Source organism: Hyperoodon ampullatus, assembly GCF_949752795.1.
Source record: "Hyperoodon ampullatus genome assembly, chromosome: 6".
Lineage (NCBI taxonomy): Eukaryota > Metazoa > Chordata > Mammalia > Artiodactyla > Ziphiidae > Hyperoodon > Hyperoodon ampullatus.
In genome coordinates, this window is record NC_136919.1 from 126842297 (window position 1) to 126868819 (window position 26523).

At 40.6% G+C, this 26523-nt stretch overlaps 1 protein-coding gene across 1 annotated transcript in view; it reads right to left on the reverse strand.

Annotated features, from left to right (window-relative positions):
- Window positions 1-15107: 15107 nt before the first annotated feature.
- Window positions 15108-26523, reverse strand: part of ANXA10 (annexin A10) — a gene marked incomplete at both ends in the record, with an annotated part of 65985 nt that continues 54569 nt past the window's right edge. The window contains 6 exons of the mRNA XM_079706650.1: window positions 15108-15176; window positions 17370-17492; window positions 20238-20296; window positions 20810-20905; window positions 21800-21893; window positions 21981-22034. Coding sequence (XP_079562776.1) covers window positions 15108-15176; window positions 17370-17492; window positions 20238-20296; window positions 20810-20905; window positions 21800-21893; window positions 21981-22034 — 495 coding nt within the window. The remainder of the gene's footprint in view (window positions 15177-17369; window positions 17493-20237; window positions 20297-20809; window positions 20906-21799; window positions 21894-21980; window positions 22035-26523) is intronic.

Consider the following 26523-nt stretch of genomic DNA (forward strand, 5'->3'; position numbering starts at 1 on the left):
GCTCTCACAACTGCCGTTAAAATTCACTAATATAAAGCATTGACCACAGCTGACAGCTTGGCTAAAAATGGGCATCTTTCATCATATTGGTGCTATTCTGCAGACTGAGTTAGCCCGGAACTCTTTACCTTTAATTTGAAAGTAAAATGCCCTTTGAAAATAGGCAGTTTGATTTGTTCAGTCAGAGCATTATGTAGTTCCTTTCGCTTGAGATGATCATATGATTTCTATCCTTGTTTTGTAATTTGGTTTATCACATTGATTGCTGTGTGGATATTGAACCATCCTTGCATCCATGGGATAAATTCCACTTGATCGTGGTGTGCAGTCCTTTTATTGAATTGTATTTGGTTTGCTAGCATTTTGTTGAGGATTTTTTATCTCTGTTCATCAAGGATATTGGTCTGAAATTTTCTTTTCTTGTGGTTTCTTTGTCTGGTTTTGGTAACTGGATGGTGGTGGCTTTGCGGAATGTGTTCAGGTGTTCCTTCCTCTTCAGTTGTTTTGGAAAAGTTTGAGAATGATAGGTGTTAATACATTTTTGGATGTTTTGTAGCATTCACCTGTGAAGCCATCTGGTTCTGAACTTTTGTTTGTTGGGAGTATTTTTATTACCAATTCAATTTCATAACTGATAATCCATCTGTTCATGTTTTCTACTTCTTCCTGATTCAGTCTTGGGAGATTGTATGTTTCTAGGAATTTATTCTTTTCTTCTAGGTTGTCCATTTTATTGGCATATAATTGTTCACAGTAATCACTTGTGATCCTTTGTATTTCTGTGGTATTGCTAACTTCTCCTCTTTTGCTTCTGATTTTTATCAGCTGAAAAATCTGTTGATAGTCTTATGGGGGTTCCCTTGTAACAAATTGTCTTTCTCTTGCTGCTTTTAATATTCTCTCCTTTGCTTTAACTTTTGATATTTTACTTACAATATGTCTTGGTGTAGATCTCTTTGGATTCTTTTTGTTTGGGACTCTGTGCTTCCTGGACTTGGATGTCTGTTTCTTTCATTAGGCTGGCGAAATTTTCAGTTGTTACTTCTTCAAATAGGTTTTCTGTCCCTTTCTCTCTTCTCCTTCTGAAAGCCCTATAAGGTGAATGTTAGTAAGCTTGATGTTGTCCCAGAAGTCCCTTAAACTATCCTTATTTTTTAAGATTCTTTTTTCTGTTCTGATTAGGTGATTTCACTACCGTATCTTCCAGATTGCTGATATATTCTTCTGCATCCTCTAATCTACTGTTGATTCCTTCTAGTGTACTTTTCATTTCAGTAACTGTATTCTTCAGTTCCTTGTTTTCTCTTTTATATTTTCTATCTCTTTGTTTAATTTCTTACTGATTTTATTTATTTTTCTCCCAAGTTCAGTGAGTAATTTTTGTGACTATTAGTTTGAACTCTTCATATGGTAAATTGCTTATATCCATTTCATTTAGTAATTTTCCTGGGGTTTTGTCTTGTTCTCTCATTTGGAAGGTATTCCTGTCTCCTCATTTTGCATAACTCTCTGTGTTAGTTTCAGTGATTAGGCATATCAGCTACATCTCTCACTCCTGAGAGAGTTGCCTTGTATAGAAGGTGTCCTATGGGGTCCTTTGGCTCAATGCCTCCTGGTCCCCAGAGCCAGGTGCTCCTGAGGTACCTTCTTTGTGGGCTGTGTGTGCTCTCCCATTGTGGTTGTGGATGCACCAGTGGGCAGGGCTGGCCCCTAGCTCATCTGGCTGATTGTCCCGACCATGACTGCTGTGGGTGTGCGGGGCCAGCCGTCTCTAGTAGGATCTGCTTTGGGGGGCATTGGTGCTGGCCAGGGCTGCCTGTCAGTTGAGTGGGGTAGGAGCTGCTTTGGAGAGGTGGGTTGGGTGGGGCGGGTCCTCAGGGGAACACCAGGGCAGGGCGCATGGTGTTAGGTAGGTTGATTGAGAGTGATAGAAACGACCCCACCAGCACCGGGCCTGCTAGTTGGAAGGAGAGTAAAAAAAAAAAAAGAAAAAAGGTCTCCAACCAGTACTTCTGTCCTTGGAGAAAGTTTCCCCAGGTCCTTGACTGCCTGGCATCCACCCTAATGTTAGTCAATGAATCTCCTTCAAGAGTGGAGTCTCAGTTCCCCACAGCCCCCCAGCCTTCCCGGATAGAAGCCCTACTGATTTTCCAAGCCAGACGCTATGGGGGCTTGTCCTCCTGGAGCTGGTCAGACCCATCGCTCCTCAGGGGAACATTGCGGTTGTGATACCTTCCTGCTTGTGGGTCACTTACGTGGGGCTGTGGGTTCTGACTGGACTGCATCTCTGCCCCTCCAACCCGTCTCCGTGTGGCCCTTCTTCATATCCTTAGTCCTAGAAAACCCATCCTGCTTGTTCTCAGGTCGTCCTCAGAGAGTTGTTCTATGGGTACTTGTGGTTTTGGTGTGTCCGTTGGGGGAGTGGGGCTCAGGGTCTTCCAACTCTGCTATCCTGATCTGGACTCTAGTCTCTAATAAGTTATTTTTTAATTCTATAAACAACTTTGAAAAGTAGTTATTCTTTTTTTTAAAATTTATTTTATTTAGTTATTTTTGGCTGCATTGGGTCTTTGCTGCTGTGCACGGGCTTTCTCTAGTTGCAGCGAGTGGGGGCTACTCTTTGTTGTGGTGTGTGAGCTTCTCATTATGGTGGCTTCTCTTGTTGTGGAGCACGGGCTCTAGGCGTGCAGGCTCAGTAGTTGTGGCTTGAGGGCTCTAGAGCACAGGCTCAGTAGTTGTGGTGCACAGGCTTAGTTGCTCCGCGGCATGTGGGATCTTCCCAGAGCAGGGATGGAACCTGTGACCCTTGCATTGGCAGGCAGATTCTCAACCACTGCACCACCAGGGAAGCCCTGAAAAGTAGTTATGCTTATCAGCTTTGTTTTAAAAATGAAAAAACTGAGGCTCAGAAGAACTCACAAGCCGTGGTGTGAACCTAGATCTGTCTGGCTCCAAATCTCTTTTTCCTTTGATTATAAAACACTGACTCACATACAGGGTATTATTTTGTTATTTAATTCTTGCAAAGAGAAAGACATTATTCCAATTTTGGGGCTGAAGAAGCAGGTTAGAGACATTTGAGGTCTTTACAGAGTTAGGAAATTGCCAATAAAAGATGTGAACTTATTTTGGAAGGGTTTTATAAACTATGTTTTATTTCTTTATACCTTGGTGGATAAGGTTTGCTATTATTTTATTTAGGATTTTGTTTAGGATTTTTCTTTCAGATATTTTGTTTAGGATTTTTATTTCTATATAAATTAATGACACAGACCTGAAAATTTCCTTTCCTATGTTTGATTTTTTTTTATTGAAAAGTTTATTTTAGACTCAAAATAAATTGGGGAGCATTCTTTCTTTTTTATTTATCTTCTACTTATGAACTGTTTGATGGGGTTGGAATAATATGTTCCTTGAATGATGCTTTTTATGTTTTTAATTGGAGAAGAGGATTGGGGTAAGTTTTAAATGTTTGTTTATCGGTCTATTAAAGTTTTCTTTTTTAAAATAAATTTATTTATTTTATTTTATTTTGGCTGCATTGGGTCTTTGTTGCTCTGCGTGGGCTTTCTCTAGTTGTGGCGAGTCGGGGCTACTCTTCATTGTGGTACGTGGGCTTCTCATTGCAGTGGCTTCTCTTGTTGTGGAGCATGAGCTGTAGGTGCGCGGGCTTCAGTAGTTGTGGCACGTGGGCTCAGTAGTTGTGGTGCGCAGGCTCTAGAGCGCAGGCTCAGTAGTTGTGGCTCACGGGCTTTGTTGCTCCATGGCATGTGGGATCTTACTGGACCAGGGCTCAAACCCTTGTCCCCTGCATTGGCAGGTGGATTCTTAACCACTGCACCATCAGGGAGGCCCTAAAGTTTTCTATTTCTTATTTAGCTTGGCATATCATACGAAAATTTCCATTTTATCTAAATATTCAAATTTCTTATGATATACCTGTTGATAGTACTTTTTCTAATTTGTAAAATTGCTGCCATTTTTGTAGTTCTGATCCCCCTTTTATTCCTAAAATTACTTATTTTTGTTATCTCTTTTTTTTTTCCTGAGAAATGATGACAAACTTTGTTGATTTTATTATTTTCAAATAATTAGCTTTGGCTTTATCAACGCTTTCTTCTTTTTTACATGTCACTAAAATGTTAATCTTGATAATTTCTTTCTATCACTTTCTTTTTTTTGTGGTACGCGGGCCTCTCACTGTTGTGGCCTCTCCCGTTGCGGAGCACAGGCTCCGGACGTGCAGGCTCAGTGGCCATGGCTCACAGGCCTAGCTGCTCCGCGGCATGTGGGATCTTCCCGGAGTGGGGCATGAACCCGTGTCCCTTGGATCGGCAGGCGGACTCTCAACCACGGCGCCACCAGGGAAGCCCAATGCTAAACATTTTGAGCTTAATTTTATTTTATGAAAGAGATGTATATAGTCTTTGGGAAAATCTCTATTCAAGTCCTTTGCCCATAACTCTACAAGTCCTTGCCCTCCATAACTCTACGATTATGTTGTTTATCTTTTGTTGTTGAGTTGTTGAAATTCTTTAGATATTCCAATACTAGACTCTTGTCAGATATATGATTTGCAAATATTTTCTCCTACTCTGTAAGTTATCTTTTATTTTCTTGATAATGTCCTTTGATGCACAAAATTTTTAATTTTGAGGAAATGCAACCTACCTAATTCTTCTTTTGTTACTCATCCTTTTGGTGTCATATCCAAGAATTCATTCCCAAATCCAAGGTCATGAAGATTTCTCCCTATGTTTTCTTCTAAGAGCTCTTATATTTAGATTGTTGATCCATTTTGAATAGATTTTTGTGTATGGTATGAGATAAGTTTACAACTTCATTCATCTGCATGTGGATTTACAGTTGCCCCAGAACCATTTGTTGAATTCTTTCTCCACTGAATGGGTTGGTAACTCGTCAAACCTCAGCTGACAGATATGTGGGTTTATTTTTGAATTCTCAGTTCTATTTTGTTAGTCTATCTGTCTGTGTTCATGCCAGTACCACCCTGTTTTGATAACTATAGCCTGTGAAATGTGTGGGTCTTCCAACTCTCTTTGTGTTCAGTACTATTTTGGCTATTCAAGGTCCTTTGTAATTCCATATGAATTTGAGGAATGTCTTTTCCACTTCTGCCAAAAAGGCAAAAAAGGCTGTAGGAATTTGGATAAGGATTGCAATGATCTGTAGATTACTTTGAGTACTATTGACATCTTAACAATATTAAGTCTTTCAATCCATAAACACAGGATATCTTTCCGTTTTTAGGTCGTCCTTAATTTCTTTCTGCAATGTTGTAGCTTTCAGTGTACAAGTCTTTGACCTCCTTTGTTAAATTTATTCCTAGGTATTTTATTCTTATGCATGCTATTGCAGTTGGAACTTTTTCCTTAATATTATTTTCAGAAAGTACCTCACTTTCATGTAGAAACACAAATGGTTTTTGAGTATTGATATTGTACTCTATGACTTTGCCACATTTGTTTATTAGCTCTGATAGTTATTTTGTGGATTCTTCAGCATTTTCTACATATGGGATCATGCCATCTGTGAAAAAAGGAATTTTACTTGTTCCTTTCCAATTTGAATGCCTTCTTTTTCTTCCTCTTACCTAAGGGCTCTGCCTAGTACTTCCAGTAAAATGTTGATTAGCAATGGTGAAAGCAGACATCCTCGTTTTGTTCCTGATCTTAGGGAGGATATTTCAGTCTTCTATCATTGAATCTGACCTTAGCTGTGAGCTTTTCATAAATGTTCTTTATCATGATGAGAGAGTTCTGTTATATTCTTAGTTTGCTGAGTATTTTTATGAAAGGGCTTTTTTTCAAATGCTTATTCTGCACTAACTGAGGTGATCTGGTGGCTTTTTCTTTTATTCTATTAATGTGGTGTGTTACATTGATTAGTTTTCTCATGTTGAATCATCCATGCATTCCTGGGGTAAATCTCACTGAGTCATAGTGTGTAATCTTTTTTTTTTTTTTTTTTTTTTTTTTTTTTTTTTTTTTTTTTGTGGTACGCGGGCCTCTCACTGTTGTGGCCTCTCCCGTTGCGGAGCACAGGCTCCGGACGCACAGGCTCAGCAGCCATGGCTCACGGGCCCAGCCGCTCCGCGGCATATGGGATCCTCCCAGACCGGGGCACGAACCCGTATCCCCTGCATCGGCAGGCGGACCCTCAACCACTGCGCCACCAGGGAGGCCCTAATCTTTTAAATATACTTTTGGACTCAGTTTGTTGGTACTTTGCTGAGGATTTTTGCATCTGTGTTCATAAGAGAAGTTGGTCTTTTCCTGTGATGTCTTAGTCTGGTTTTGGTAGTAGGGTAAAATGGGCCTCATAGAATGAGTTAGGAAGCATTTCTTCCTCTTCTGTTTTTCTGCAACAGTTTGAAAAACATTGGTGTTAATTCTTCTTTAAGTGTTTGGTAGAATTCACTACCAGCTGATCTGGACTTTCGTTTGTTAGGAGGGTTTTGATAACTGACTCAGTTTATTTAATTACTATAGGCTTTATTAGATTTTCTATTTTTTTGAATCAGTATTGGTAATATGTATATTTCTAGAAATTTATCCATTTAACCTAGATTATCTAATTTTTTGTTGTAATGTTATTTGTTTATAATAACCTCATATAATCCTTTTTATTTCTGTAGCATCTTTCCCTATGTTTATTTCTGATTTTATTTGCATCTTCTTTCTTCTTTGTCAATCTAGCTAAAGATTCTGTCAATTTTGTTGATCCTTTCTGAGATCCAACTTTTGTTTCACTGATTCTATTTTTCTATTATTTATTTCGTTTTCCACCACACCAATCTTTATTATTTCCTTCCTTCTGCTAGCTTAGGTTTTAGATCACACTTCTTTCTCTAGTTCCTTAAGTGTAAAATTAGGTTGCTGATGTGAGATCTTCCATCTTTTTTAATTTGGGCATTAACTGGTATAAATTTCCTTCTGAGCAGCTTCATGTATCCCATAAGTTTTGGTATGCTTTGCTTTTGCTGTCATTTGTCTTTGTTTTCTAATTTACATGTGATTTGTTCTTTGACTCATTGTCTGTGTGCTGTTTAATTTCCATAGAGTTGTCAATTTTCCTATTTTACTTCTGTTAATGATTTCTAGCTTCATTCCACTGCGCTCTGAAATGTGTCTGAAAAGACTTTGTGTGACTTCTGTAATTTTAAATGTATTGAAACTTGTTTTGTAGCCTAACTTATGGTCTCTTCTGGAGAACGTTTGATACGCTTATGAGGAGTGTAATCTTCTGCTGTTGCTAGGTGTGGTCTTTGAAATATGTCTATTATGTTTAGTTGGTTTAGGGTGTTAAGTCATTTCTTTCCTTACTGATTTTGTGTCTAGATGTTCTATCCATTATTGAAAGTGGGGTATTGAAGTCTTCAACTACTATTTTAGCCTCCATATGTTTGTGTTTTTTACATTTTTTTCCCTGTAATTCATTTCTAATCTCATAGCGCTGTGGTCAGAAAAGATGCTTGATATGATTTCAATTTTCTTAAATTTACTGTGGCTTGATTTGTGACCCAATATGTGATCTATCCTGGAGAATGTTCTGTGCGCACTTAATCTGCTGTTTTTGGATAGAATGTCCTATAAATGTCAATGAAATCTATCTGGTCTATTGTGTCATTTAAAGCTTGTGTTTCCTTATTTATTTTCAGTTTGGGTGATCTGTCCATTGGTGTAAGTGAGGTGTTAAAGTCCGCCACTATTATTGTGTTACTGTTGATTTCCTCTTTTTTTTTTTTTTTTTGCGGTACACGGGCCTCTCACTGTTGTGGACCCTCCCGTTGCAGACCACAGGCTCCGGACGCACAGGCTCAGTGGCCATGGCTCACGGGCCCAGCCGCTCCGTGGCATGTGGGATCTTCCCAGACCGGGGCACAAACCCGTGTCCCCTGCATCAGCAGGCAAAATCTCAACCACTGCGCCACCAGGGAAGCCCTGATTTCCTTTTATAGCTGTTAGCAGTTGCCTTATGTATTGTGGTGCTCCTATGTTGGGTGCCTATATATTTATAATTGTCATATCTTCTTCTTGGATTGATCCCTTGATCATTATATAGTGTCCTTCCTTGTCTCTTGTAACATTCTTTATTTTAAAGTCTATTTTATCTGATATGAGTATTGCTACTCCAGCTTTCTTTTGATTTCCAATTGCATGGAATATCTTTTTCCATCCCCTCACTTTCAGTCTGTATGTGTCCCTGGGTCTGAAGTGGGTCTATTGTAGACAGCATATAGATGGGTCTTGTTTCTGTATCCATTCAGCGAGCCTGTGTCTTTTGGTTGGAGCATTTAATCCATTCACGTGTAAGGTAATTATCGATATGTATGTTCCTATGACCATTTTCTGCATTGTTTTGGGTTGTTTTTGTAGGTCCTTTTCTTCTCTTGTGTTTCCCACTTAGAGAAGTTCCTTTAGCATTTGTGGTAGAGCTGGTTTGGTGGTGTTGAATTCTCTTAGCTTTTGCTTATCTGTAAAGCTTTTGATTTTTCCATCGAATCTGAATGAGATCCTTGTCAGGTAGAGTAATGTTGGTTGTAGGTTCTTCTCTTTCATCACTTTAAGTATGTCATTCCACTCCCTTCTGGCTTGTAGAGTTTCTGCTGAGAAATCAGCTGTTAACCTTATGGGAGTTCCCTTGTATGTTATTTGTCATTTTTCCCTAGCTGCTTTCAATAATTTTTCTTTGTCTTTAAGTTTTGCCAATTTGATTACTATGTGTTTCGGCATGTTTTTCCTTGGGTTTATCCTGTATAGGACTTGCTGCACTTCCTGGACTTGGGTGGATATTTCCTTTCCCATGTTAGGGAAGTTTTTGACTATAATCTCTTCAAATATTTTCTCGGGTCCTTTCTCTCTCTCTTCTTCTTTGGGACCCCTATAATGTGAATGTTTTTGCATTTAATGTTGTCCCAGAGGTCTCTTAGGCTGTCTTCATTTCTTTTCATTCTTTTTTCTTTCTTCTGTTCTGCAGCAGTGAATTCCACCATCCTGTCTTCCAGGTCACTTATCCGTTCTTCTGCCTCAGTTATTCTGCTATTGGTTCCTTCTAGTATAGTTTTCATCTCAGTTATTGTATTGTTCATCTTTGTTTGTTTGTTCTTTAATTCTTCTAGGTCTTTGTTAAACATTTCTGGCATCTTCTCAATCTTTGCCTCCATTCTTTTTCCAAGGTCCTGGATCATCTTCACTATCATTATTCTGAATTCTTTTTCAGGAAGGTTGCCTATCTCCACTTCATTTAGTTGTTTTTCTGTGGTTTTATCTTGTTCCTTCATCTGGTACATAGCCCTCTGCCTTTTCATCTTGTCTATCTTTCTGTGAATGTGGTTTTTGTTCCACAGGCTGCAGGATTGTAGTTCTTCTTGCTTCTGCTGTCTGCCCTCTGGTGGATGAGGCTATCTAAGAGGCTTGAGCGAATTTCCTGATATCTTAGATTAATTTTTAAACGTATTTTCTGCCAAACTGTAGATGGCTACTGATGACCCAGTTTCAGTATCAAATAGCTGCCATTTAGACTCTAGTTATTTTTGGAAAATCACTCTCTTCAGAATGCAGCAATTCAGTGAGCACTGAGTTTTCCATGTGCCAAGCATACCTCCTATATACCAGCCACTCCTCTAAGGACTAGTCTAGAGGCACAGAGGTGAAAAGAACCTTTGCTGTCAGGGAGCTGGAATTCCAGTGAGGGAGACAATACATGAGGTGAAATTTTCTCAGACAGGTGAATGATGAGCAGGCATCTTCTGTGTGACTGCTGGAGCCACTGGACTTGTCTAGTAGGATTCCCTGCTAGTGTTGGAGGGTCTCCTGCAGAGGCAGGGGGTGGCTGTGGCTCACTGTGGGGACAAGGACAGTGGCAGCAGAGGTTCTGGGAAGTACTCCTTGGCGTGAACACTCCCAGAGTCCCCTTCAACTACTATTTTAGAACTGTCACTTTCTCTTTTCGATTCTCAGTGTTTTGCCTCATGTATTTGGGGGATCTGTTATTTGGGGTCTATATATTTATTGTATCTTCTAGATAAGTGTTATATCTTCTACATGAATCAACCCTTTTATCCACGTATAATGTCTTTTTTGTCTCTTGTAACAGTTTGTACTTAAAGTCTATTTTTTTCTGATATTAGTACAGCCACCCCAGCTCTCTTCTATTTACTATTTGCATGGAGTATCTTTCTCTGCTCTTTCACTTTTCAACATCTTTGTATCCAAAATTCGTCTGTTATAGACAGTAAAGTGTTGGATTATGTATTTTTTAATTCATTCTGCCAATCTTTTGATTGGAGGATTTAATCCACTTACATTTAAAGTAATTACTGATAAGGAAGGACTTACTTTTGCCATTTTGATATTTTTAAAAATAAGTCTTATGCTCTTTTTTGTTTCTCAGAGATAGTTTCTGGCAATTTTATCTGTCAATGGGTATACTTTCTAGTTTCTCTTATGCGTCATAAATTTTTTTTGAGCACTATACATTTTGAATACAACAACGTGGTAATTCTGGAATTGTCTCCTTTCTCAGGGTTTATGTTTCTAGGGATCCGCTGTCGCGTTGTTTGGTTTAGTGACTTTTCTAAACTAATTTTATAAAATTCTGTGTATATTTTTCACCATGTATGGCCTCTGAAGTCCTTGTTTCTTTATTTTTTTAATTAAAATTTTTTTTTGTTTATTTATTTTGGCTGTACTGGGTCTTAGTTGTGGCATGCAGACTTCTTAGTCATGGCATGCGGACTTCTTAGTTGTGGCATGCATGTGGGATCTAGTTCCCCGACCAGGGATCAAACCCTGGCCCCCTTCATTAGGAGCACGGAGTCTTACCCACTGGACCACCAGGGAAGTCCCTGAAGTCCTTGTTTCCTTAGATTGTATTCAGCTAGTGTTTGGACAGAGATTTTTTTGAACACAAGGGGGAGTGGGAGAGACAGAGAGAGGTAGAAGAGAAAGAAGAAGAAGGAGGAAGAGCAGGAGAAGGAGAAACGGGAAGAAAATGAGAAGAAGGAGGAGAAGGAGAAGAAGAAAAGGAAAGAAAAATCTTCCTTCTGTTCTTTGCAGATTGGCTCTGTGCTGGGATCTCCTTCAACACTGAAGCCTTTTATGACTCACCCTACCCCCACGTCCTGCCTGCACTCATCCTGGAGACCAGCAGTAATGAAGGCTTGGGGTCTTCTCAGGTATTTTCTAAGTATGTGTCCTGCCCTAGGCATCTGCATGGCTGTCTGAATTCCCCAACGCATGTGGGTTTGCCTAGATTTTCCTCAGAGCTTTTTGTTACTCAGTTGTTTTGTCTTGTCACCTACAAATTGGCACTTGCCATCTTCCTCTGCAATGATCAAATCCTGACCCGCTGCGGCTGCTGACCCTCAGCACCCCCTGAGAGGAGTTCAGGGTGGAGAGCAGGAATGAGGCAGGTGCTCTGGGCTCTGGGGAAAACGGGCAGAACAGGTCTTCAGATTGTTAGATATTTTCAGAAGCCAATTTTGTGAGCCCAATTCTTGCATCTCCTCGTATCAGAAAAGCACTAAAATCCTTCATGGTGACGTCTGCTCCTCGTGACTGGCAGAAACCTGCAAAAAATATGTGCTTGACTGCATGTACTCCCCCTTCGCCAAAATCACATGTATACTGACTGCCTCCCTGCCGCCTCTTCAGAGCAGTTTCTCAGAGCTCTCTGAAACACTGTCTCCCAGGCTCTAGTCCTCATTTTGCCCCAGATAAAGCTTAACTCACAACTCTCACGCTGTGCGTTTTTTTCAGTCGACAGTCTCGACTGTCATCTTTCACCCTCGGCAGCTGCCTCGCTGTCTCCCTCCCTGACTGAGCTGTGAGCTCAGCCAAACAAAGACAAGCCCCTCACCTCAGTCCTCCCGGCAGCTCCCAGACAGGTTAGGACAGACAGATGAACAAGGCCGGCTGTGCTCCCTGGGGACTCGGGGACTGGGAAACAAGGCTGATGCTAAGCTGGAAGGAGGGTGGGGAAAGGGTGAACAAAAATGTCTCAGCGCTTTCCTACTTTTCTAACCTGTTCTTGACTCTGAGTTAAACCTTGGCTTATTTTCCACCCTTCTGGCAGCTTTTGCTTGAGTTTCTGATGTTTCTGTGCAGGGATGGGCCCTCCTTCTGCCTGCTCTGCTGTCTTTGGTGACATCACTCACATTTGGCACTGTTTTAACATGTAAAATAACAACTTTGGTCATAGTAATGGGCTTCTCTATAAGAGCACTAAAAGCCATGCTTTTTTAGCCAAACGATTAGCCTCTTTACTAGTTTGGTCAATTTAGGGCTACATGGAACAGCGTAAGGCTCTGGCTGCAAAGCACAGGGGTATGTCCTGAGGTATCTCTACGTCTGGCTTTATTTTGTCTCTGGAAGGGCCAGCAATTCAGTGGTACTTTATCTTCTCCTTGGCTGTAGATTGAGAACCCATCAAAACAAAATGTATTCCTACAACGTTACTCTCTTTTTTTCTATAGGTTAAACATGGGCGATGTGTTTAAGTTAATCACAGATTTTGTGCTTGTCACTCAGACCATCAGGTAGAGTAAACGCCCCTGCATGTGAAGTTCCTATAAGCAGCTGAACGTCTTTAAGTACAAAAAACCATGATAATAATTGAAACACTTCATCTCGTACAGGATCTCACTAAGTGAATTATACGATGACAAAGGTGACAACGTTGTGTTGGCATTTAAACAACTAAGTGAAGCATTTGACAGAAAGCTTGGGGGAAAAGAACGACCCTGACCGTGTCCAATTTTCCTGAGTCCTGTGCGCCTAGGAGACAGAGATAGCCAGAACGCCACCCTTTGTGTTTCAGGACATGGGTCGCTGCCCGTTCCTGCGTGACTAAGAGGAGGCTTGCAAACAACCCCTGGTTCCCTGTGACCATCCTCAACACACCCTCCAAATTCTCATGCTTTGTCTCAAAAAGGATTAGCTGAACTGATTTCTCCTGCTGACCAACTGGACAAAATACCTGCTAACTTGACCAAATATTAGTCAGGCTTCTCCCATCTGCCCCACAAGTCCCTGAACTTTAATCCACCCTTAGGCTCCTCCTGAAAGCTGCCCGGAGGGGTCCCCAGATCACCTGTCCCTGCCCCAACCCCAGGTCACTGTGAGGTGAACTGTGCAATCACACCACACACACCCCCATACCCCTCACCTGATCATTTCCAGCCTTGTTTACTAATCCCTATAAATTGAAGATCTTTTTCTGCTGACCTTTGAGACCCCTGCACATCCCACGGTCATAGTGTTTTCCCTTTGCAGTAGGCTTTTCCACTTACTGCAATGGTCTTTTCCAATAAATCTCTTCTTACCTAAGTCCAGATTTGTTTTTGATTCGATTTTCACGCTGCGCTAAAGACGTAATAGATATTACTTAACTAAGGTATAGATTTCACAATTTATTGAACAGCGTATATAAAGATATCTTAGGGTGGAAAGTTTTTCATTAGATATCTAAGTTCTCATCAGGAATTCTAACATTTTTCTTCTAAGAGTTTTAGCTTGTGTAATAGCTATGCTAAATGTCTCAAATAATTACTACTTTGGCTTGAAATGCTAATGATTTTTTTTAAAGGCAGAAATAAAACCCAAGTTAAAATTGTACAACATCATACACTGTAGCAGTGAGCTGAACTCTTAAAAGTAGTTTCAGATGACTAATTATTACACGTTTCTAAATGTCCTGCATTCTTCCCCCAGGCAGACCCCAGGTTCTGAGCACATTCTCCATGTCCCTGAGACCAGTGGGGACACATCTACAGAGACTAGGCTGTGAGCCATTGAGAGTGCTCCACGTGGAATAAAGCACATCTGCCAGCGTCACTAGTACGTCTAGATTCATTGCCTGTGTGTCCACATTTGCCTTGCTTGCCTTCCTTAACTGCTGCTTTCTGTGACCGCATTTGTGTGTCCTCCCCTGCGTATCCTGGGAGCTTATCCCTCCGTCTTGGGCTCACCCATCTCTGTCCCTGCTTTTGCTCTTGGCTAGACAGTGGCGTCAAACTCGATTCTCCCCCCAAATCTGACTCAGTGAGTACTTTTTCTTTGCTGCTCGTAATTTACCAGATCTACAGACACAGAAGGGAACGGCCTTGACCAATGGCACAGATTGTAGTTACTTCCCAGATAGGCTTTGATGCTGATGTTGAGGAGTGAAGACAAACAAGCAGCAGGGACTCTGCTGCCGTTGCCGGGGCGAGTGGCTGGCTAGGCACTAACGCCAAGAACAGCAATAGCCAGAGATGTTGCCTTTACCAGAGGGGTTGTCAAATACACAGCACTCACGTACACGCGTGCGCACACACATGCCTATTTTTCCATCTAAGTCTCTTACACAGCTAAGCTTGACAAGTATATATCTGGCTGTATTCTGCTGTTTTTTTTTTTTTTTTTTTTGCGGTACACGGGTCTCTCACTGTAGTGGCCTCTCCCGTTGCGGAGCACAGGCTCTGGACGAGCAGGCTCAGTGGCCATGGCTCACGGGCCCAGCTGCTCCGCAGCATGTGGGATCTTCCCGGACCGGGGCACGAACCCATGTCCCCTGCATCGGCAGGCGGACTCTCAATCACTGCGCCACCAGGGAAGCCCTATTCTGCTGTTTTATACCTTTATTTTCATTTAAAGGGGACTGAGATGTTCACTTTGGCTTTACTGCGTTTGTCCAGAGTCTCGAGTAGGGAAGGGGATGGCCATGCACCCCGTTTCCATCATCTCCCACAGCATGCTGGGACAGCTGTAAGCAGACCCACTCCTTGTAGGGAATTGACGGTTCACATTAAATAACATATGTCAATGCAATAATGTCTTTTATTATTCTGTTACACGCAATCTAACAAATTCCTGATTTAGATATGTGCAAATCCAATCTCATACACTTTTGTCAATAGGTTTTTTTGAATAACCTATTGATAATAATTATTCTTGGAATAATTTTAAAGAGAGAAAAGAGAAAAGAGAGAAATAGGATTCTATAGTTTTGTAATAATGCTACTAACAATGCATATTAATCACATAATCTGTATTTTGACGTGTCTCTGAAGATGAGTGCATCCTCCAAATCCTTCTTTTTATTTAGTAATCGTCAACATCCCCGGCACAGATGGCAAGCAGAGCCTTCTCGTAATGCCCTGAAGCGAAATGCTGAAAAGAAGAAAATATAATGTATTTGAAATACAATGTCATAGTATTTCTAAAAAGAAGCATAATTCCTCTGAACTATAGAATGAAAGACCATGGGCCGTTAGCATCACAAAAATTATTTATTTTTTTCATCTAAATATTTAATATGCCCTGAGAACTATTCCCTGGAAGTTACTGAAAAATAATACCATGGTTATAATCAATAGAACGAAGTTTATATAAAGTTGATGGAACCCTAATGTGTTTTTTTTTTTTTTTTTTTTTTTTGCGGTGCTCGGGCCTCTCACTGTTGTGGCCTCTTCCGTTGCGGAGCACAGGCTCCAGATGCGCAGGCTCAGCGGCCATGGCTCACGGGCCCAGCTGCTCCGCAGCATGTGGGATCTTCCTGGACCGGGGCACGAACCCATGTCCCCTGCATCGGCAGGCGGACTCTCAACCACTGCGCCACAAGGGAAGCCCCCTAATGTGTTTTTATAAGAAGAATAACTTCCAGTAGAATCACATCTTCTCCTCAACTTGAAAGAGGTGTCCTCATTTATTGTTGTAAATCATTGTAGAGTCTGGAGGGCAGATTGGGCAATATGCCTCAGATGGCTTAAAAATGTTTATAGTCATTAATGCAGAAAGTCTGCTTCAAGAAATCTGTCCTAAGGAAATAATGATCAATTATTGATGAGGCCAAGATTTAGGCTCCAAAATATACACCATAATATTATGTATAATAGTGAAAAAGTAAAAAGCAATAAATAATAATGTGGGGCAGTTTATGTACTTTAGAACTTCTACAGTGGGATCCATGATTTAATAAAAATATTTCTTTAAGTAGTAAAACATTTTTTAAAAGAAAACGTGTACAAAAAAATATTGTTATTGGTTATCTGTGGTGGAGAATTAGGGCCATTTTAATCCTTTTACCATGCTTCCATAGTTTCTAAGTTTTTCAAAAAAAATGATAGTAATAAATAAAAGGAATTATAAAACTTATCTTTGTTAAAAGTCAACTCTCACATGCATGTTCTCATACACAAAGTTGTGTAATTATAATTCACTGCCTTAAATGCACATAGTAAAGTTGCATTAATCATATGTGAATATTAGTAGATTTTGAGGTGGCTGTCGTTAATTGCTGTATAGGTATTAGAAGTAGTTTATTCATTTAGAAAATGAGTTATGACACGCATTTCTCAATGAGAAATGTTTAGCACCACTAAAAGTTTAAGGTTTTGAAGGTGGCTGTAAGGAGAGTTTTATCAAAGATGAAGGAGGAAGATGTCTCTTAAATGCTCCATTAACCCTTCCTCTTGGAAAGCACTTCAGCTCCCTGAGGGCCTACAAGGTCTTCTGGGTTGTGTGATCTCTTGCTCCTTGGGTTGTCAAGTTTCTTCCGTATCTTTCAATAAACTAAAAAGCTATTTTATGCAATTGAAAATTTCAATGGAAACAATGTGGACAAGGTAACAGGATTTAGCTATGTGCAAAATATACATTAAGATACATTCTAGGACCCTGTGCTTGGGGTAATGCTCTGAGGGTGCCATCTTGAAGTTCTTTATACTTTTTTGAACGAGGGGTCAAACGTTTTCATTTTCCATGGGGTGCCCCAAATTACATAGATGGTCCTACATATTCTGATAATTCTTTGCTAGGTTTTATCAAAATCCAGGCTAAAGCTTAGGTGTATCAGAATGAAGAAACTACCGGCCTGTTGACTTCTGAGTCGTTGCTTCTTGGCATGAGCTTCAAGGGCTCATGGGATGGCAATGTGCAGAATTTTGCACCCACGTGATGGGATCTGACTGGCTGCCGTCTCCTATGACAACACAGGAGAGCTGATCTCAGAAAGCTCTTCACAATTTATGGGCCCTTCTTGCAAAACGTTTTCTTCCTGGTGCTGATCATTCTTGGGCGTTTAGCTTGCAGATCCTCATCACATGATCGTGGGATGAATAGTTTACATGACAAACCAATGACTTTTGCTTAAAACGCATCAAAGAGGAATAAGTTTTGTCACCGAGGTGAAGGGATTTTTCTCACCTGTTGCGCTAAGGCTGCCCGACCTACTAATGTAGATGATCCCAGCCAGAATATTTAACTTTTTAGATTCCACTGTGAAGTTACTTAAATTACAGCTCTTGTTTCAGTTTCGAAAAGGATCAAATATGGGTGCAAAGAAATCACGTGTAGGAGACTTACTTTGATATCATGGAAGAGGGACTTCCCGTATCTCTCTTTGTATCGTTTCCTTATGGTCATCAGGTCTATTTCACTTCTGGCAATTAGAATCCTGATCACGGTTTTATTATGGAAACCAAAGTCCTAAAAGACACAGCCAAGGGGAGACAAATAATAAGGAAACAGCACCTTAAAGTCAGTCTCTCTAAAATCGACTCATCCTCTTTTCTGTGGCCGTGTGCTCCTGGTCCTGTATCCCTCAAGCCCTGGCATCCCCACCCACGGGCATCGACTCAGACTCCACCTCCCCTCTGTGACCCGCCCCCCCCGGGCCCCCACACGGTACACACACAGTCAAGTGGTCCATCTACTCTGCTTCTTAAGTGCCCTCTAATCTCTATTTCCAGAGTCATAGCCTTGATGCTGGCCCTCATCACTTCACCTGATTCTGCAATAATCCTCCCTTTTATTTAAAAAAACATTTTTTTTTGGAGTGTAGTTGATTTACAATGTTGTGTTAGCTTCTGCTGTACAGCAAAGTGATTCAGTTATACATGTACATATATATATATATCTCCACTCTTTTTTAGATTCTTTTCCCATATAGCCCATTACAGAGTGTTGAGTAGAGTCCCCTGAGCTATATAGTAGGACCTTATTAGTTATCCATTTTATACGTAGTAGTGTGTATATGTCAGTCCCAATCTCCTAATTTATCCCTCTCCCCTTACCCCTTGGCAACCATAAGTTTGTTTTCTATGTCTGAGACTCTATAATTCTCCCTTTAAAACCTGGTCAACCCCCCCACTGTCTCCTGAACACTGCATTTTTTTTTTTTTTTTTTTTTTTTTTTTTTTTTTTTTTTTTTTGTGGTATGCGGGCCTCTCACTGTTGTGGCCTCTCCCGTTGCGGAGCACAGGCTCCGGATGCGCAGGCTCAGCAGCCATGGCTCACGGGCCCAGCCGCTCCGCGGCATATGGGATCCTCCCAGACCGGGGCACGAACCCGTATCCCCTGCATCGGCAGGCGGACTCTCAACCACTGCGCCACCAGGGAGGCCCCTGAACACTGCATTTTAAGATGCAGATCTGATCATGTGCTCTTTCTAGGTAAAAATTCTTCCTGGGTTGGGATGTGGGTCCCAACTCTGTTAGATGAACGTCAGCGTTTCTAAGACGGCAATTATATTTTTATTTTATCGTCTGCTTATTGTGGAAAACTGTAAATGTAAGAATTCCAGGTACTCAAAATATTTGCTGATTTAATACTGATTTCAATACTGAAAAATACACAGCCATCCCTTTCTGTGTACTAGGTCCGGAACGAATACCGCTTCACAAAGCAATTTCAACTTGTCTGTTCAAATGGAGTACTGGTGACATCCAGTGGCCAGGAAGCAGCAGCTAATTTTTGATGTCTGAATGTTTTCGGTGTAGACCTACTAACAAACTTTTCCATAATTTGAAGTGATGAAAATGAATGATCCAGCCAACTTCCCATATTTAAATTGTGTATCATTCGCTTAGAATAAACTGGAGAAAAACAGAGATTTTCTTTGGCGAGAGCTGGTGAAGACAGCTTTTGAACAATACTTGACATTGGCAGGAGGCCCTTGTATATGAACACTCTGATTACTGGAATATACACTCCTCTGCTGTACCTGCAAACTGTTCGTGAGTACACATACCTTTCTTTTTGCATTGACACACACAGCAAAGGTAGAGTTTTTATTTATTATTAGGATAATTGGCCCTCACTTTGGGCGTCATTGGAATCAGAATAATGTGATTATTTTCCCAAGGTCATTCACAAGTGAAGCTTTACTCTTTGTTGGAGAAGGAAACGGTTGATGTCATACAATATCCTTGCCCAATACACTTTTAAATATAGTTAATCAAATCCACCTTTATTCTTGGAAATAGAATCAAAAACAAGCAGAGGACTGTGAGCACTGATCTTCGTCCTGTGTTCTGAGGATACATGGGTTCTTGTACCTCATAAAAAATACTTGTACGTCAATAAAAATAACTAAATAAAATGTTCTTGATGATTAGCATATTATCCAAGCTTGCTTGCTACCTCTAAGAAGTTGGTGTATAACAATTACTTTGAGGATAAAACACTCCCTTAAAATGATTGTACCACTGAATTTTTTTTAATGATTTTCTTTGAGTTTTCGGGGCTATGACATGTATAGTGATTTGCATGAGACCTTTTCATTTTCTAAATATTTTTGTGCACATTGTGGATGAGATATTCATTGTCTCATGCACATAAGTGTTTGTTTCTTTGAAAATGAATGCACCAAAGATGTGCAGTTGATTATCACCCAAAACTAAAAAACATTCTCACTTAATTACAAAAATAGCGTTAGAGTTTATTGTTGTCTAGCTGTCTCATTTTAAGTGTTTTTTAAAATAATACTTTATGTTTAAAAATAACCACTCACGTTTTGTGTTTTTAAAGTTCAGGAATGCAGCCATTTCCTTCTGAGAGTTTGTAATGTTTTGACATTTTCTGCTTGATGCCATATGTTGTGTAATTGCCTGAGTATGAGGGGGTGGTCTTCATATGTGGTAAAAGCATTTGGACCTACCAGTTTCTCCAGATGCTAAGAAAGGCTAAAGCACATCTCCCTGGGGGGAGAGGCCCCAAGGAATACTTCTTAGGTACCTCTGTTTGATACAGAAAGCAGAGCATTATCTTTATTTGATGGGTCTCATTTTGGTGTATATTTCTTCACTGGAGCATATTTTCTTTGAAATTAATATATTTGCATACAAATTCAAATATGGGAATCAATATTTAAATAATTGAGGTAAAACTAGTCCTTTGAGAAAGTAGACATGATTTCTGGAGAAATTTTAAAAATACGTGGCTCATACTTACATGGATTGCACTGTATAATCTGTAAGCAAAATAGGCTGGTTTGTCTCGAACACAGAGAACTAGGAAAAATCAGAGAGAAAAGAAGAAAGTTTGGGAGTGACAGTACATATTTCCTTCAAAATTTGGGAAACAATGAGAATGCTTTTTTTTTTTTCCAGTTACAATCCTGGAAGACTGATATTTTGTGAGTTCTCTGTGGGATCCCTCATTGTACATTGTATTAAAATGTCAACATTTAGAATAGTGGTAAAACCATAACCTTCTTTACAAGGGAAAGGAAGTTAGTATGTACAAGATGAATTTAAAGGTGTGAGATCCCAATTACCTGAGAATTCAAGGTTTCCTAGTGTGCAAGTTGACAGCTGTTAGGAAGGGTATGGGTTCATGAAAGTTATTAGCTTGCCAGTTTAGTGCTTTGTATCAGTAGCCGATGCATGTTTCCTCTACAGAGTTAACATTCTGTCTAAATAATTAAATTCAGGGGAAAGTGACTCAATCAAGAGCTTGCTCGTGCATCTTTAATTCAGTCAGAGCTAATCAGCATTCACTGTGCCAAACACATTGTTACTCACCAATTGCAACTAGCAGCTCTTGAAAGGATCCATCATAACATTCATTAATGGCATCTACTATGTCTTGCCCAGAAATAGTTTGAAATTCCTGGAAAACTTCAACAAATCGATATAATTCAAAGGAGATTTTATGAATATTATAATTTTAAAATGCAAACATGGATTTGATTGCTTATACACAGTGAAGGTAAATAAAGTATAGGGGTGGGTGTTGGGTTGCAGTAGGCCATCTTTTAAAATTTTTTAATGGACTTTTGTGTGTTATATATAGTAGAAAAAAACCAAAAAAGTATTTAAAAAAATAAGGGAGACAGAAAGTTACAGCAGTTTGGGAAAAGTCGAACAAAGCACCTGTAGGACCAGTAAGGCAGCTTCACACAAATCACGACTTCAGTAATAATGACCTTGGTTCATTACGGACTGTGTTCACCATATTCTTTTTTTTTTCTTTCTTTTTTTTTTTTTTTGCGGTATGCAGGCCTCTCACTGCTGCGGCCTCTCCCGTTGAGGAGCACAGACTCCGGACGCGCAGGCTCAGCGGCCATGGCTCAGGGGCCCAGCCGCTCCGTGGCATGTGGGATCTTCCCAGACCGGGGCACAAACCCGTGTCCCCTGCATCGGCAGGCGGACTCTCAACCACTGCACCACCAGGGAAGCCCACCCATATTCTTTTTAAGACAACATATGATGCACCTAACAGGAGATAGGTAATATAGGTGAGTAAGTTCTCCATCAGAAACAGAGGTGGTTTTAAAAAGTTTAGTATTGAAAGGTTATGTGATTCAATTATTGGCAAAATAAAATTCTAGGGGAGCTTCAGCCTTAGCAATGTTGTTCGATGAGGCACGTCTGTATAAACCTAACCCCAAAGAGGTACCTTTGAGATAACTGGCTTTCCTCTCTTTATCTATAACACCTCCCTTTCCCCATTACCTACTTGCTTTTTATTCTCTAATCAGGGGGTAGCTGTAGAGAACAGAGGGCAGTTACCCAGCCACAGCTGCTGGTAGCTCTTGTTACACAGGATCATTTGCAAAAGCGTTTTGTGCTCCCCTGTCCTCTGCTGGCAGGCCTCCCACAGCACCTGAAACATCACAGGCCGTCAGGTAGCACCGCGGCCCCAGGCTGGCGTGCCCAAGGTCCCGCGGTCGCCCCAGGGCTGGCCCGTTACCATGGCGTCCTGGGCAGCCGTGGCAGGGTCCGTGTACCCTTCTTCCCTGGTTCCCTGTGAAGTAAGCACAGGTTTCCCTCTGTAAGTGCTCTGAATTGACAGCTTAGTAGGGAAACCGGGACACAAATCTTTGAGCCACGAAACACACTGGAGACGCCTAAGAAAGTTCTGTCGTTAGTCGGAGTTAGTCTACATTTCTTGGGTTATGCAATGCAGGTCTTTTTAAACATGTGGGCACTTTTCATTTTTTCTTTGTAGCCGAGGTAATCTTTCAAGGGAGTTGACAAGTTTTTCGCTTTTCCGGTTCCCTGGGCGGTACCTCCGCCGCCCACCCCTTCAAACAGCGCCCACTGCCTGGCCGGCTGGTAGAGACGGGATTTTAACATCGTCAGAAGGAAAAGGCAGAGAGAAAGCGTGAGTTAATGCTCAGTCTCTGACTTGTAACATCTCATATAGGCAACAGGAAAATAACCATGAAATCCAGAACGTGTGCAGTGAGAGGATTTTGTAAATTTGTTTCACTCCTGCCTCTTTATCATATGAAGAAAGAACAGACGTGGCCAAGCTGCCCTAAGAGAAGTGCTTTCAAACAGGAGGGAAGGAGAGCCCCCTAATGCAGGACCCTCTGGTCCCTGGGGGTTATGAGGGCAGAAAGAGGCAGGAGAGACACGTGATGAGACAGTTTAGTTAACCTTTCCTCTCCTTTGGGTCCAGATCTGGAGGAAATGCTTTTTCTTTCTTTTTTGACTTTGCTGAAAGAACACAGAGTACACTGTCTTCTGCTCCTGTCGTCTTTTCGGACTCTGGAAATGAACTCAGTGACAGAGCAAGATGGGGCAGCCGAAGCCCCAGAGACCCCTTCCTGAATTCATCTCAGTCCCGAAGCAGCACGAATGGGCCCCAGATCTCTCTTCTGCTCCTGATGGAGGAACTTGCCGGAGCCGGACAGGTGCAGTGGTTGATGGCCGCAGCAGGGCAGACCCTTCCAGCAGGCCAGGGCTGTGGGACAGACCGCGCTGGCTGGAACCCTGTGGGGAACACAGCCGGCCACTAGTGGGAGTCTTAGGCTCCAGAGAGAGCAAGGGTGAGGCCAAACCATCATGAAAGGTTACTTGGTTCCGATCCAGCTGAGACAGAAAAAGGGATATAAGTTAACCAGCTTAACTGGTCAAGTCTCGTCTTCTCAATGGGATTTGCCCTGACCAAGCTGTGCAACATCGTAACCTACCCGCCATCCCCTCCCCTGCCCTGCCGTATCCTTCATCACCTAACGTGCTGTGAAATGCACCAATTTGTTAGATTTCTCCTTAGCTGTCTGCATCCTCCGATAGAATGCAAGCTTCTGAAGACTGGGGTCTTTGTCTCTTTTGATAATTCCCAATTGTCCTTGGCACATTGGGGGCTTTTGAGAAATATTCACTGAGTCAGTACTGAACGAAGGAAGGGAAGTTAAAGAAATACCTTTTAGATGGCAGAATTTAAACACCAGTTAGTAGAAACGGGAAGATTTTCTGGATCGTTGAAGTGTTTTTTGTGATTTCCAATCAAACGATGTAGCTAACTAAACACCTACGCATGCAAAGTCTGTGAGAAATATTCAAGAATTTTCTGCAGTTCTGAAATTTTTGTGAGAGATTTGATTTTTGGACATTTAACTTGAAATGGTGCCCATCTGTTTACTTCTTTGTGCAGTTAATTGCCAAAAGCACTTTAAGCAGACTGGTAGATTAAAAAAATGTGAATCAGTTTAATGTGTGATTTAGCTTTTCCCAGCAAGTGGATTTTGTCATATAAAAAGCCTAAGACAGTAGACTGGTAGGTGATGTAAATGCCAGAGAAACGGCATAAATGACAGTTGGGGTTAGGGACAAAATAAAAATGTGAAAGGAAGAAATTAAAGGAATTAAAATCTGGCTGGAAGTATTTGGAGCAAAGTGGCTACAGATGATCCCCAGAGGCCTCAGGGCATGAGTCTGAGGAAGCATCACTTGGAGACTGCTGACAGCCAAGATGAGGACAGTTTCCATTTTTTCTGTCTGTGGAAACATTTATCATCTGCAGGGTGATTTGCACATATGGATTAATTGATCTCTAAGCGACTAACTTTTCATTATTTGACAGATACTTAGATCTCCTGTAAATCTGGTTTAATAAAAGCACAGGAAGTGCTGTGAGTCAGTTCAGTGATTGGCATTAGTTTTCAAGAAGAACGTGTTCTGGTTGAGTGGTTTTCTTATTAGAAACAGCCCTGTTGGAAAATTCTTTATAGATTAAAAGCTCTTTTTTTCCCAGAAAATGTGACAGTAATTTAAACACTTCACGTTTCATGCATACCTTAAAGCTTCCAATTCCCTCAATCTCTATTAATTGACAAAAAAGAGGTGTATCTGAATGTTCATGATGTCAAAAAGATGAAAGCCGTGGGTGGTGTTTCGCCTGATTCTGGAAGTGACGCTGCAGAGGGAGGGAGGAGGATGTGATTGTAATTGCTGAAGAACTTTAGAATATGGGTACTGGGAGGGAATGGAGCAGAATGGGTTCACTTCCTTTGATTTACAGGGTAGATATCTGGAATCCCAAGAAAGCAAAATGATAAACCCAAGGACACACAGCTGACTTAGAGCCAAGAGCAAAAGATACACAGATATATACCTGGTTGTTTTACACAGAGTATCTATCTATCTGCCTGTCTATCTATTATCTGTCCGTCATCTATCTACCAGTCAGCCTATCTATATCTCTGTCTATCTATCTATGTATCTATCTATGTATTTATCATCTATCTATGTATCTATGTATCTATGATCTCTCTATGTATATATGTATGTATGTATCTACCATCTACCATCTATCAAACATCTATCTATAGAGAGAGACGGGGGCAGAGAGAATAAAGATCCCAACTGGAGGGTAGAAGGAACTTGGTCACGTGACAGTGCCCCTCAGTTATTTGGCTGGAACTCATCACCTCTTTTTGTAAGATGTCTAGACAGAGTCTCTGAAATGGTGTACCCCACAGATAGTGGTCAGAAGTGTTGGACTTCTTCAATTCTCTAGTTAACGTTACATCATTTTCACTCTTGGAAATTTACTGATCCAAAGCCTAAACCAGGAGGTCCAAAATGCAGAGCCATTAATGTAGAAGTCAGAAGTCACTGGTCAGACTTCAAAATATTTAAACATCTATGAGAAATTATACATTTTACTAAGCATTACATGGGACTCCTGATCTTGAAATATAAGTTTTTCACTTCCATTTTCAATTATGAGTTAAGTGCTTTCTTTGAAATATGTATTATCTTATACTCATAAATTGTGTTTTACATTTTAAGGGGAATATACTATGAAACCTTATAAATACATAATATTTAAGTAAACCTCATTAATTTTCCTTGGCTTCTTATAAAATCTAGGTCTTCCTTCACCATCAATTTTTATATTCTATGTTGAAAGGACAATTTTACTGCTCTGAGGAGCTATTTCAAGGTTAAACACACACACACACACACTTAAGTTCCAAGTCTAGAAATTGAACTTAAGAAGTAATACTTTATCCTGTAAAGTCATAATCCAAATTAGGTGAAACCCAGTGATAAAATAAATTGTGTATTATTTTAAAATATGTGTCTATACAAATAATATTATGTATACAAATACACATTCTCAATTTATACTCTATCAAAAATAAAGCATTGTTTAATTTCAGGGAAAAGGAACTGCAGTTGTGCATAAGATAGATAGCCCTATTACATCAAGGGAAAATATCATTCACTGATTTTTTCCCCTTGTGATTTATTTTTTCTCAAGTTTAGTTTTCAGAACTGTGTGTTTTTTCCTGAAATATAAGAGCTTTGCTTTATAAAAACACACTGCGATCCTGATTCTTGGCTGTCAGTTACTTTTAGGGGGTTTGTAGCATAACCTTTGACGAGGTGCAGAGATTCTGAGAGGTTATTTGAGTACTTGATCATTGGAATTTTACCAGATAGAAGTAGAACTGGAGTTCAATCAGATGGGGTTGGAGGTGGGAGCCATCACATTTAACAGTGGAGGAGGAGGTATGGTGTCTTGAGGCTGTTTTCAGGTTAGTCTCTCACTCAGCAGACGTGAGACGTCAGGCCAGCCACGGAGCCCATCTGAGCTCCCAGGGACGGGGTGCAGCCAGTCAGCTCCCTGGGGAGCTGACTCTGAGATGGAGACCTGCAGGTATCTTGTTATATTTTTTTGCCTTTTTAAAAAAAAATTATTGAAGTGTAGTTGATTTACAATGTTGGGTTAGTTTCAGGTGTATAGCAAAGTGATTCAGTTATACACATACACATGTTGAAAAGATACCTGCACCCCTATGTTCATAGCAGCACTGTTTACAATAGCCAGGACATGGAAGCAACCTAAATGTCCATCAGCAGATGAATGGATAAAGATGTGGTACATATATACAATGGAATACTCCTCAGCCATAAAAAAGAATGAAATAATGCCATTTGCAGCAACATGGATGGACCTAGAGATGATCATACTAAGTGAAGTAAGTCAGACAGAG